The 13,973-nt window shown below is 44.7% G+C and overlaps 1 protein-coding gene across 5 annotated transcripts in view; it reads right to left on the bottom strand.

Annotated features, from left to right (window-relative positions):
• The window catches only part of COL4A5 (collagen type IV alpha 5 chain), a 346,840-nt gene that overhangs the window by 101,710 nt on the left and 231,157 nt on the right, over positions 1-13,973 (bottom strand). For 3 of the 5 annotated variants that reach the window (XM_029607611.1, XM_029607612.1, XM_029607614.1), the window contains exons 30-34: positions 8,553-8,666; positions 4,969-4,977; positions 2,315-2,482; positions 1,889-1,978; positions 1,534-1,683 (exon numbers count right to left, since the gene is read on the bottom strand). In XM_029607611.1, the coding sequence (XP_029463471.1) occupies positions 1,534-1,683; positions 1,889-1,978; positions 2,315-2,482; positions 4,969-4,977; positions 8,553-8,666 (531 nt within the window). The remainder of the gene's footprint in view (positions 1-1,533; positions 1,684-1,888; positions 1,979-2,314; positions 2,483-4,968; positions 4,978-8,552; positions 8,667-13,973) is intronic. The other 2 variants (XM_029607613.1, XM_029607615.1) reach the window with 1 other exon arrangement.

Genomic DNA, 13,973 nt, shown 5'->3' with positions numbered 1-13,973 from the left:
GCACCAAAATGTTCTGGGGAATTGGTAATATGATAATCAAAATATATAAATGAGTAACACCCCAGTGAATTTTAAATTTTGCAAATTATTAAATTATTAATGACAATTCTCTGCTCACAACCAAGTCTTTGTTTAAATGACCACTGAAAAATTTTTTTTGGAAGGTCAACTGCAATGTGTGGTGAAACACTTGCAAGCTGCCTAATTATGTAAAACCGCAAAATTTTTAGACAAGTAGAGGAAGGGTTTCATATATAAATGTTTCAGCCCAACACAAGGTCTGATGGATTTCCATGTATAATCATCAACCAATCCTCCTCCACCTGTTATATTATTTTTAGCTCCGTGCAACCCTAGTGAAAACTGCAACACATTTTTTGTCCCATTATTCCTTAAAAACGATTTTTTTATATATGTAGAATTCAAATATCATTTAATTGAGCATAGCTTTCAAAGTCCCGACTTATCTGATGATGTTAAATCCACCCGATGTAGCTACGTTTCTGGTCCGCGGCGGAACCTTTCTTCAGGGGATATGTTCTTCTGAAGCAGTCGGTGTAACAATAGCTGAAAATGAAGCGTCAAAAGAGATTTTTACCAGGCGCCTCTATGGCGCCTCTATGGCGCCTGGTAAAAATCTCTTTTGACGCTTCATTTTCAGCTATTGTTACACCGACTGCTTCAGAAGAACATATCCCCTGAAGAAAGGTTCCGCCGCGGACCAGAAACGTAGCTACGTCGGGTGGATTTAACATCATCAGATAAGTCGGGACTCTGAAAGCTATGCTCAATTAAATGATATTTGAATTCTACATATATAAAAAAAATCGTTTTTAAGGAATAATGGGACAAAAAATGTGTTGCAGTTTTCACTAGGGTTGCACGGAGCTAAAAATAATATAACAGGTGGAGGAGGATTGGTTGATGATTATACATGGAAATCCATCAGACCTTGTGTTGGGCTGAAACATTTATATATGAAACTCTTCCTCTACTTGTCTAAAAATTTTGCGGTTTTACATAATTAGGCAGCTTGCAAGTGTTTCACCACACATTGCAGTTGACCTTCCAAAAAAAATTTTTCAGTGGTCATTTAAACAAAGACTTGGTTGTGAGCAGAGAATTGTCATTAATAATTTAATAATTTGCAAAATTTAAAATTCACTGGGGTGTTACTCATTTATATATTTTGGTAATAAGATGCAACATTACACTAAACAACTATTAGCACAGCAAAAAAAAAATACATGTTAACACCTGCAAAATGTTACATAAATTTATTAAATGCAAAACAATCTAACTACACCTCTGGGAGATGTAGTAAAGTTTTTGTATTACTATCCACATTATCGCATGTACTTTTGTGTGTGCATTTTACCCTCGGCATTAACATGCACTTTACTTGCTTCTTCTGAACATTGTTCATGAATATGTGTCTGGAGTTAAGGCAGTTCAGCTGCCACTTGAGTTTGATGTTTATCTTAAATTCTATTTCTTTTAATCCTTTGTGCAGAGCAGTACATGTCATCTCACCTGGTGCACCTGGCTCTCCTTTTTCTCCTTTCGATCCCAGCGTCCCTGGATCAACGATTCCTGGAAGACCCTGTATGCCAGGTTCACCTTTAGCACCTTTCGGGCCACTAGCACCAGGCAGGCCAGGCTGTCCTGGCACACCATCGATACCTGGAATATTCCCATGACAAAACATGGAATATTAGCTCTCAGTATTTTCAGTAAAAAAAAAACCTAGACAGGCAAAAGGCCACAACGGTTGAACAGATATAGTACGAGCGAGTGGGTAAGTCGGGAGAACCTACTTTGATATTCCCGCATTAAGTCACTGCTATTTCCTAAACAGATAGGTTGACGTAGTGAAACAAAATTTTACCTTTAGAACCCGGAAAGCCAGAATTGCCCGGAATTCCAGGTGGGCCCACCAGACCCGGAGGTCCCATCACACCCATTTCACCTTTAGCACCTAATTGAAAAAGTATAATCACTTTTAAGTTAAAGATGAATTGCTGATTTTCCCCAGTCTTTATGCTAATGTATAAAACAGCCTAATCTGCATCCTGAAACCTGTCACAAAATACAATGCCTGATCCAGATCCTTCACATTGGCAACGTCTGAGGTCCTTCTTATCCTGATCTTTTATTCAGAATTTAAAAATATATAAAGCTATCAATTAAAACTTCAAATACATAGGAAATCGTTATGCAAGTACACTGTATGGTTTTACCGTTCTGTGTTAGTAATGACCTCGTAAGTAGCAAGATCATAACCGTGTCTTGCTTTCAACTTGTACAAACGCACCTGGAAGTCCTGGTGATCCATCTCGACCCGACGGTCCTGGAGGACCCAGAGGGCCTGGGAATCCCCGCTCTCCAGGCGATCCTGGACTCCCTCTGTCACCTGGAAGACCGGGGACCGCAAATCCAGGAGGACCAGGGTCACCTTTTTCACCCGAAAGTCCCTGGAATCCTAGATTGTAATGGAACATTATTTAGGCACTGCCCCCGTGGGAAAGGAAGGTTCTCATCAGACTCAAGCAAAATGAGGAGCTTCTGTTAACCCCTACAGAAAAGAAAGCTGCTGGTTGAGTGCAATGTTGCTAGTGCCTGATGTTCTTTTGGGTGTGTGACTTTCCAGCACCACATGGACAGAGCCAGCCCCGTGGCTCAGTGGAAGCGTTGCGTGCTATAATTAGGAGGACCTACACTCTGCTTCTTGGGCCAGCCAGGAATGCTGAAGGCGCAATGTTCATAGACCATGTGGCTCAACAGTGATACTTAGCAGCCAGACTCGGGGCCCGCATTACTGCATTAATGGAGGTCTGTGGCCCCTGGCTGGGAACTGTGACTGCAATGGCCGGGCTAGATGAGCTGGGAGAGAATGGGAAAGTTGCAAATGGCTCCATGGTGCCTGAGCTCCTACTAGGGGTTAGATCCCAAGTGATCTAGCAGTCCCCCCGTCCCCCCCCCCCCAGAAAAGGGGCACATATGAGCACTGCCCTCAATCTGCACTCCAGCTGCCTCATACCTGGGACCTGAGAGAGCAGAGGTGTAAGAAAGCTGTGTCAGTATGCATCGCATTTATTGTTCGGTGAGTGGAGCTAGGGGCGAGAGAGGCTGCGTTTCCCGAGGCCCTGGCTCTCCCTTCTCAGCCTTCCAGGTAGGACCACTGCTACCACAGCTGCATTCTCTCTTGCAATTTTAATCATCTGATAGTTTCAAACATACCCGGAGTATCTCTGTTTTACACATACTGGTAGATCTAAAAGGAAAGCCGGTGCAGAGGTGCTAAGCGTATTCAATAGAGGGAAAAAACAAAACCAAGAAGCAGAGCGTAACTTGGTCATGAGATTATGAACTAGGAAAAGTAAAGTAGTAATGGGCCACATCCTGATGTTGGACTGAACCGTCTGGAAATGACCAATGAAACCATTACTATCTTTGGCTCATTTTTAATTATGTTTTTACAGTAATGATCTGCTGCAGCTCATGGACTGACCAGTAATGACCTGCTAGGCCTGAAACTAAATCCTTAATGCTCCTGGGAAGGGGAGAATTCATTTCATCCAGTTAAGCAAAAAAAAAAAAAAAAAGTCTTTGTATCATTTTATTCCCATAAATGCTTTAATTGATAGATGAAAGAATGCACAAATATGCATTTTATGACTTGAGAAGGTAGATATTGTGGTCTATTGCTCAAGAGATACAGATCAGCCTCCTTCCTTCCTCCAAAAAGTCACTGAAGGCATGACACAAGCCCCTCCGGCCTACACTGACCTCTAAACTCTAAACCCCAGGGTCAGGAACAGTGGAAATGGACAAAGATCGAATTACACGCGCTGGTAACTGTGCCCCACACACGGAAATGCCCAGTTCTGAAACCCAAAATTTCAACCTCACTCCCACTCACGTTCAAACAATCACACTAAATCACAACCACGTCAGGGAATGGATGGTAAAAGCTGGAACCTGTCCCCGAGTAACCCTGCGCAGTTCATTAACCACGCAAGTACTGAGCGGCATGGCCATGACAGAAAGCACAGGCAAATAATCGGATGCCTGTGGAAAAGAGCAAATACGGGATTTGTTTTTAAGCACAAAACTTCACCAGATTGGAACAGGAATTTAGAGGTTACCAAGCGATGGTAAAATTCAAGAGAACGTGAAATGGAACCCGCGTTGGGATTCTATCGTCCTGCGCATTCTCAGGATCTCAACTGCGCAGCACTCGCGCATGGCAAGAATGCATGAGGTGACGTTCTTACAGCTAAGCCTGATACTTTTTTTGGGGGGGGGGGGGGGGTGTTTCCCTTCCCTTCATCTCTGATTTTCCACCTCCTCCCCACCCACTAGGGCCTTGTCCCTCCCAAGCGCCTTATTCTCAGCACCCATGCTCTCGCCAAGAAGCGATTAGGGTTTTTTTTTTCATGTCAGCAACAATCTTTTTAAACCAACAATTTTTCAGCGCCAGTAGCAGCATTGAATTTCTGGGTATAGCACAAAGAAAAATGTTATGTGAGCGGTCAACCTGTGAGCGACGCTCCACGATGTATGATCAATCGCTCCCGCGCTCAGCGCCACTACCGCCAGAGCAGAACCCGTCTGCCACCCCCCGCCTTAGGCTCAGCGCTGTTACTGGAGTCCTGGGACCCCCTCTTATCTCGACGTGTCAGGCTGCATACTATTCAGATTGTTGAAGTATATATACCTTATTGTGAATGGGATAGGTGGGGGCAGGGAGAGGACTATATTGAAAGACAACACAAATCTGACAAGCAGGCTTGGGAAATCTGAATGGAAATAATCCTGGGTTACTTGATGCTCTTTTGTGTGATCTTGACTTGAGCGCAGCTCCAGCTGCTCAGGCACTTACTGCAAATTCCCTCTTTTTCCTCAATACATTCAATAGATTTTTGCACAAAGAAAAAAATTGCTCTGGCAGAAAAACCACAGTACCTGGTCGACCTGAGGGTGAAAGATCAGCAGGTTTAAGGCCCATCGGCAAGTTGACGCCATTATGAGTTGCAAGTAAGGGCATCAGGGCGAGATTGTGTTAGAAAAAAGTAAGCACACGAGGGTTAGAACAAGAATGCACTCAAAGAAACGGTTCCCACCGAGAAACACAGTCCTACGGAGACCGGAAAGGAAACCCTTCCAGCTACTTTGAAGCAGCAGTACTCGAAGGAATTTTCTGTGCTTGATGGGTCTTTCCCATCTCATGGTTACTCCCACAACCGATCCAATTAGGGGGCCACTATGCCACTTCTTACCCAATATCTGAGACCCTTCTTCAAGCAACAGCAATTAAATCCACCCCCACCCCCTTTATTGGGGGTTACTTTTCGCTGGCGAGATTTAAAAAAAAACAAACCACTGCAGCTGAAGTGTCCAATTTTCAGTCCTTATCCTACAGTATGCGCAGTCCGAATAACCTAAGGCGCAGTGACCGTGGAAATGCAGCTTGAGCTGCAACCCAATACCAGTGCCTCCTGGGACCAGTGAAAAGCAGAAACCCCTGAAGACTGAGGAACCGCTGCACGAAACTGGTCAGTGCGTCAATGAAGCGGTACTGCTGTTTCAAAGGCCAGGAATGCTGTGAGCCTCATACAAGATTAAGAGGGTAACACTATGACATGAAGCGCTCCCTATACAGAAGGGATGAGATCTGAGCACACGATGACTGCTCAGACAATCATAGCAAAAAAAAACAAACCAAGACCCTCTGACTTGTATGAGACGGACAGCTTCCTAGGAAACGAAGCCACGATCGCGGCAGAGAGAAATTACCTCTCACCCCTCTCCCATAGAACCCACGCCCCCTTCTATAACCAGCAATGTCAAAATGCTAAAGACCTTTGCAACACTGCTTCCGAATTTGGAATAAATTCATCTGACAGGGAGAATTTGGAATCTAAAATGATGAAGTCTTATTAGTGAAGCAAGGGTCTCCAGGAATACTTTGCAATATTCCATTTGCATTGAACAAATGAGAGTTTTCAAAGGCGCTGCAAGAGAGATTAATCCATGCTGATTCCGGACCACCGGATGCCGAATCAAAGTGACAGAAGGCAGAACGGCCAGATCAGTGAGCATTAGTCAACATCTCGGCCATGCACAACAGATCAAGCGTGGCATGCTGTTAGTAACCAGCTCTCTCAAACACTAGTCCTTCAGTGGAACAGCTAACAGCAACGATCATTTGAGAACAGGGCAACTGTGGCATAGGCCGTCTCCTAGATTTTGAGTGGAAGCTGCAAAAGGTTCATGCAATAGTAACAGTCGGGTGGGATGACGTGAAATGATTTTGGTATTATAAATTTGACAATCTGTGCTGTAAATCATGGGTGCATGAAAGTGCTCTAATTAGAAAAACTCATCAAATGCTTCATCCTAATTAATGTAATCAATGTGGTAATCAACCAGTGCCTCTGCAGAAGGTGTGGGAGAAAGTCAATGCTGGTGCACAGAAGCTTGCTCACAACCATCTCATTTCATGAACACAATGCTACGCACATTTTAGCAAACGCATTTCTGGTAGCACGATGATCTAGCCCATAATAAAATTAGAACTTAAGCAACATATATTTTCTAAGAACCTGACATTTTTTAGGATGTAAGAACAAATTAACACCAGGTTGAGACAGAAGGTTGCTTTTCTTTAACGTATTAATTCATAGTAGACATCTAAAAGTTTATTTTGTTTATTTGCATGACCCATCCCTGGCATATGGTATAAAAAGAGCGCTTCAGATATCTTCCTGAAGTACCATTCGTTGCATCACTCTGATGTGCCTCTCCGAGACTCTGAGGTCAATATTCATTGCATTTACAGACGAATAACTTACAAGTTTGCCATCTAAAATGGCAAGGTTTTGCATATTCAGACCCCAATCCAGCTAAAATCTAACTAAATTTGAAAAAAAAAAAAAAAAAGAGGCATTCTGGGAAGGAGTTAAGATATCCAGTTCACTTAGCTAGTTTTTAATTATAACCAGCTAAATTAGCCTTTAGTCTGCTTCAGAGCACAAGTTTCAAAGCTATTCACATGCATAAAACTGCATTTTATACCGCAACGGATTGTTATAAAGCAGCCCAGGTCTCAGGGCACCTAAATCTCAGCTGCACGCATACTTATAGACGAAAGGCGTTCTGGGAGGGAGAAGAAGATGGAACTTTTCTGCATGTGTCTGATTTTAATAAGTTATACGCATAAGTTACCCCTCCCAAAGAGTAAGCATAACTCAGTGCACAAGACAGGCTGCTGACCCGTGAACCTTCACGGTGAACTCACGGGCAGAAGTTTGCTTTAAAAACTCAGGGGACAATGCACAGCTACACACTGAGCTTCGTGATGTTTAATCACAATGGACAGGGGAAACCGGAAGATCAGGGGAGGCCAGGCATCATTATTTCTTGAAGACCACCAACGGTTGGGAGTCAGTTTGGGGCAAAGGCGGGCCAAGAAAATAAAAAAGTTAGGGTTTGCTGGCAGCTTTCTGAGGGCATCTTTTGTTATTCAAGTCTGCAGCTCCTCCCCGTGGCCCAAAGTTTAAGTCTCTTCCCAACAAACGTCCTGCAGCACTTTTCACACACGTTTACTGCCGTCACGATTTTTATGGGGAGAATAAAAAATACACCACGGAAAGGAAGCAGACGTGTACTTTCCTTCACTCTTTGCCTGAAACAAAGCTGTTCTTACGATTAACATTCAGCAGGAAAAAAAAAACCCATTCCCATCAGTTCCTTCCTCTTATCCGAGCAAATTAATAAAAATCCCCAAATATTTTAACAGTTGCTTTCAAGAATCTCCCACAAAGGAGGAAGCAAACGTGAATGGCCGGAGGCTGAACATATTATGCATTTTCCTGCAGGGTCTTGGGGCAGAGCTCACTGAAGAAGGTTTTGCAGCGTCAGCACCGCTGGGCACTAACATTTATCTCATGCCCGGGCTCTACGGCCTGCACTTCTGTTACAGGGCCCAGCACAAACTGCAAGCTTTGGCCCCCATTTCCATCCCTGTGCCCAAACGACTGGATCACCAGCTCGAAGCTACTGAACGTTTAATAATTAGTTTCATCCGAATGAATAAAGCAGGAAAGAAAGCTTTCAGGGGCCCGTGCCGATCCTATTTTATACTGGCGTTTTCCCTTATCTAGGGGCGGGCTTACCAAAGGCAGCCTCCCATTCTGGATCTGGGGTAAAAACGCTTAGTAAATAGGGTCCAGGCTCTCAGCTCGATCCCGATTTACTAAGAGACCCAAAATGAGAGGAAAGCCTTAGTAGATCAGCGCTAGGAGAGGCGGCAGAACAGAATCTGTATTTTTGTAAATGCAGCTGTTTCCATAAAAGAAAATAAAAATATGAAAGAGGCGTAAAGTGAGCCGTACGCCGTTAATAGTCAAGTAAACACAATTCAGAAACGAACCCTTCCCCCAAATTTCCTTGCACTGAAGTTACTTTTGACTGTTTTTCGCCCTCTGGAAGCAGCTCCCCGTCCTGGTTCACTGAGACACATAAAAGGATCAGAGGCTGAGTGTTACCTGGGGTGCCGGCAGGTCCCGGAGGGCCAATCGGTCCTGGAGGGCCAATGCCACCAATTCCAGGAGTCCCTGGTGGTCCTGGCAAACCCGTGTGTCCATTTAGTCCAGGATCACCTAAAAACACATTGTGCATTATTTTTATACAATGAAAACTTTTGATGTCCCATCACATGCGCCTCAAGATATTTTTATAAAAAAGTTTTACAGATTCATTCAAACTCCATACGGTGAGCAAAGTTAGGTGATGCACTGAAGAAAGAGCAGTAAAAGTGGACCCTTAAGGCCAAGGCCCTGCCATACAATTAGAAACACCCTTCATCCTACATAGGAATGTAAACTGAAATTACAAACATTAAAATACATGAAGAGACCTTGGGGCCCACTCCCCAGCCCTTATTCCAGTCCTCAGTATTACAGGCGGTGCCATTCAGTACTGCACCTGCCCCAGACGTCTGCAGGAAGAGGCAGGCATGGGGGGGTTAGACCATGCCATGTGATAAAGAGGCAGGAAGGAACGACCTCTGCTCTCTAGCAAAGCATAGAGAGGAGACGGACAGCAGGGAAAAGGAATTTAGAGAGGGGGGGGGGTTCTATTTTTATATCAGAGATTTAGGATTTTTGCTGGTTCTGACCTGCACCTTCTGGTAGCCTGTAACCCCCTCTCCAGAGGCGCGGGAGGGGTCCGTACTCTCCTTCATTCCCGTAACCCCCTCTCCAGAGGCGTGGGAGGGGTCCGTACTTTCTTTCATTCCCGTAACCCCCTCTCCAGAGGGGCGGGAGGGGTCCGTACTCTCCTTCATTCCCGTAACCCTCTCTCCAGAGGCGCGGGAGGGGTCCGCACTCTCCTTCATTCCCGTAACCCCCTCTCCAGAGGGGCGGGAGGGGATCCGTACTCTCCTTCATTCCCGTAACCCCCTCTCCAGAGGGGCGGGAGGGGATCCGTACTCTCCTTCATTCCCGTAACCCCCTCTCCAGAGGGGCGGGAGGGGATCCGTACTCTCCTTCATTCCCGTAACCCCCTCTCCAGAGGGGCGAGAGGGGTCCGTACTCTCCTTCATTCCCGTAACCCCCTCTCCAGAGGGGCGGGTGGGGATCCGTACTCTCCTTCATTCCCGTATCCCCCTCTCCAGAGGCGCGGGAGGGGATCCGTACTCTCCTTCATTCCCGTAACCCCCTCTCCAGAGGCGCGGGAGGGAATCCATACTCTCCTTCATTCCCGTAACCCCCTCTCCAGAGGCGCGGGAGGGAATCCGTACTCTCCTTCATTCCCGTAACCCCCTCTCCAGAGGCGCGGGAGGGGATCCGTACTCTCCTTCATTTCTGTAAGAGGAGGCCGTACAGACCTGGGATTTAGATCGAGTGTTTTTGCCAGATTGAACTTTCCTTTTTTTGGGGAAGGAAGTATTTTTGCTGCCCCCTTCCCTGCCCAGATCTGGACTGTAATATCGGTTCCAGAATTGGCCCTTCCCTCAGGAGAGTCAGTGACCTTTTCTTTTGAAGAGCAGTTGGAGAAGAAGACCATCGGGAGACCCCCGACCGGAGTTTCCAGCCTGAGAACCAGGACACGGGCGGGTGAAGATCGGGAGAGCCCTTCTGGAATCGGGTTCTGTTGGGAAAAGGGACTTCTGCCCAGGCTAGGATATCCCAACCCCTTGGGACAGACGTTCATGCCACATCATGGATGGATTACAAGTTCCAAGTTTCTGTAACTGGGGACACTTCCACAGAGGAATACATCAAATAAACTTGTACTACACTAAAGACAAGGAATATGGACGTATTTGGACATTTTAGTTATTCACTTTATTGATTTCCCTCCCATCAGTATCAGTAAAAATTATCTTGAACAGCCACCCAGTGAATCCTGCCTATTTTGTCAGCTACCTGTCTTGAAGAGCAAGGGTAACACACACAGAAGGTTATCCTCCCCCCCACCCCTGGCCCAGGGAAACACAAGAGTTGGGGAAAGCACTGAGGAGCTAGCCCACGTAAAGAAATTATTTTATGGTCGTTTGGAATCATCGCTATTCCCTGAAAAAGGGTTACATATAAATATTCACATTCACATAGAAAGAATACAGAAAACAAAATGAAGCTGCCTCCTTCTGCAAGAAAGATTAAGTCACATACCAATTGCACCCGGCCCCTACTGCAAATGTACGGACGCTCAGCTGCAAGGAAAATATTCAGCTGCTTTCCAAATGGCTTCTCCAAGCGGTTTATACAAATGCATTTATTTTCACATTTACAACTTGCCTCTCCCCAAAAGCCCAAGGCAAGAGCACATAACATAAAATAAATACCAAAGCCCAGAATAAAAATACAAAATTAAATATAATACATAAACCTAATCATCCAGATAAATACAAAATCAAACACCCACAGAAAATATTTTACACAAGTCCATCATGACCCAAACCAAACCTCATCTATAATAATAGCCTAATTAGCATCATTATTTACCCTCTCCCTCCTTCCCCAACTACAGTTAGAAGGCCGGGGTGAATAGCCAAACTTTAACAAACTTGCTGAACGTCAAGTAATTCTTCCGGACTCTCAACTCCTTAAGAAGCAAGTTCCAGAAAGCTGGGCCAGCACGGGAAACTGCTGTGGACATCCTGAAAATCAGCTCTGTTTGAGGCACTCAAGGACCACGGTTACCTGCCTTGGATATCAATTCTATTCCGTCTTTGTCAGAGGAGAGCATTACTGTTCTGGGACACTCGGCTTCAGGAAGCAGACAGGAGCTCTACAGCTTGACCAGTTGTCCAATCTGACCTACAGCATTGCTTCAGTTTTGTAGTCCTGAATCTTATCCCATCTCTGATGCATGTACAATGGTATGTCTTTTTTGCTATAGTTACATGAAATGCAACAAGGCTGATATTAGGCCATGAGGAATTACTTTCTCATTAACCATGAACACACATGGCCCCTTGGAAGACTGTCTTCTTCCTTCATGTTTCTTGGGAGTGGCACATTTTATATCCCTAAACTTGTTTGAAGATAGCGGTTAGCATCAGGCAATGATCTCTCTTCTTTAGTCCTTCTCAGTCACGGTCTCACCGATTTGACTTAAAGCTTCTTATTTGTTTCTTGTCTTTGTGTCTCGTCTGTCTTGACAAGATTGTAAACTCCAAGCAGTAGGGACTCTCTCTTGTTTGTACTCTTTTCTGTACAGCATTGCGCATATTTATTTATTTAGCATTTTTTTTTATATACCGAGGTATAGCAGAAATTGCCTTCACTCCAGTTTACATTTACAACAACCTGTTACATTTAAAGCATTTAACAGAAAACCAGAAACTGGTTCTGAACAATAACTTAATACCAATCAATATATACAATATAGTTAGGTATATACCTGTGCTCAAATCATGTAAGGGGACAGCTGATACAGAGAAAAACATCGAGAAGGTTTCTGTGAGTCAGAGAGGTAGTCGTTGGAGGGAGATTGCATGGCCAAGGTGGGACACGCAATGGGTGTGGTCTGTAGACTTATCCTATGCTGTCTTTGAGTGTTTGGCTGAGTAGCCAAGTTTTAAGATCTTTTTTAAAAGATTTAATGTTTTCTTGAGAGCTCAGGTGATGAGGTAACGAGTTCCATAATTTCGGGCCAATGATGGAGATGGCTCTGTTTCTTGTGGAGGACAATTTGGCTTGTGGTAGTGATGGAACATCTAGATGAAGTTTACTTGTTGACCTTGTCGTACATAGTGACCTATGTATATGTATGATATTGTCCAGGGCTGTGTTGTCTACTTTATGAATTGTCTTGTGTAGAATTGTAAGAACTTTGAACTCTATTCTTTTTTCTACCAGTAGCCAATGTAAATTGTTGAGTATGGGGGTTATGTGGCAGATTTTCTTTTCCCAGTCAGGATTCTGGCAGCGGCATTCTGAAGTAACTGCAGTGGTTTTAAGGTTGCATATTCAAATCACAATAATATTCTCTTAAAATGAAAAGCCCATCTAACAATTACTGCCACTCCTATCGCAGGAAATCCCACCTCTACCAACATTTAGTGTCATTTGCCTCCTGATGGCCCACTTGTGCCAAAAAAAAAAAAAGTAAAATAAATTTAGGGGTTCAAGAGGGGAATGGGAAGGGCGGGTAGGGTAGGGGGTAGGGAAGTTCCCTCCCAGTCCGCTCAATTGGACTGGTGCGCGCATGTTATAAAATTGCGCATCCGTGTGTCTGCACCGGGTAGCGCCTGCGTATTTATAAAAAATTCTACCCCATAGTGAAGCTCCCCCACCCTGTAATGTGGTATAGAGGAAGCTAACGTTTAGAGCTACTGGGACAAAACCTGGTGTTTGAAGTTTTCCACCCACCTCCCAGCTAAAGTTTGTCTGGGCAAATGGCTAAGCCTCACAGAATTTACCTGACAGAAACGTGCGGCACTGGGCGCAGTCTTGGAGGGTGTTTTCATTTTGTGTGGTTATTACTGATATTCACCGTTAGCCAGACAAACGTTATCCGAATAACTCTGGTAGCCAATAAGCTGCCCTAAAGTTATCTGGATGATACAGATTAACAAAAACGTGGGTCAGTGCCATTTGGATACCCCTCCTTGATAAGGAGAGTAGCAGACCAGGAGCGCTCTGATTCTGTCCCCATCCCCCTAACTAAAAAAAAAAAAAAAAGTGGGGGGCCCAAATCTCCCACGCCACACCCCCCTCCCCCGCAAAGGTCCCTAAAGCCCGGCAGGAGGAGAACGGCCCCTTTTGCTGGGCTGAATATTAAATGGCTCCCAGAACTTAATATTCATTTATTCACTTCACACTGAGGTGAACAGACCAATCCCCGTTCAAAACTCAGTTCTGAATGGCGAGTGGTTCCTTCGCTGAAAAACAAAGTAAAAGGTTTTTTTTTTTGCCTAACAAGAGATGAGCAACTTTATGCAAAATTATGCAAATGTGCCAAGTAATCGCTGCAGAACTTTGAAAAAGCTGCTGCAGGAAGCTGGTGGCTGTGACTAAGATAGACTACTGTAACGCTCTCCTATCAGGCCTCCCCACCTCCATCAAACCCCTCCAGCTATTACAGAACGCCACTGCCAGAATACTCACCAATACCCAGAGAAAAGACCACATCACACCCATCCAAAGAGACCTACACTGGCTCCCGATCTCATCTAGAATTCCTTACAAAACCTTACACAACCAGCACATCAACTGGCTAAATAACTCCTTACACCTCAATACCTCCAACAAGCCAACCAGATCTGCCTACGAAGAAACCCTTCACATCCCCTCTCCTAAAACTACCCAACGATCCTCCACTAGGGACAGAGCACCCTCAACAGCAGGGCCCATCAACTGGAACTCTATGCCTCCCGACCTACGCATCGAACCCTGCATACACAAATTTAAAAAAAAACTGAAAACTTGGCTGTTCAAGCTAGCCTACCCCTAATA

The sequence above is a fragment of the Rhinatrema bivittatum genome, chromosome 6 (assembly GCF_901001135.1).
Source record: "Rhinatrema bivittatum chromosome 6, aRhiBiv1.1, whole genome shotgun sequence".
Taxonomy (NCBI): Eukaryota; Metazoa; Chordata; class Amphibia; order Gymnophiona; family Rhinatrematidae; genus Rhinatrema; species Rhinatrema bivittatum.
This window is presented reverse-complemented; position numbering and strand designations above follow the sequence as displayed.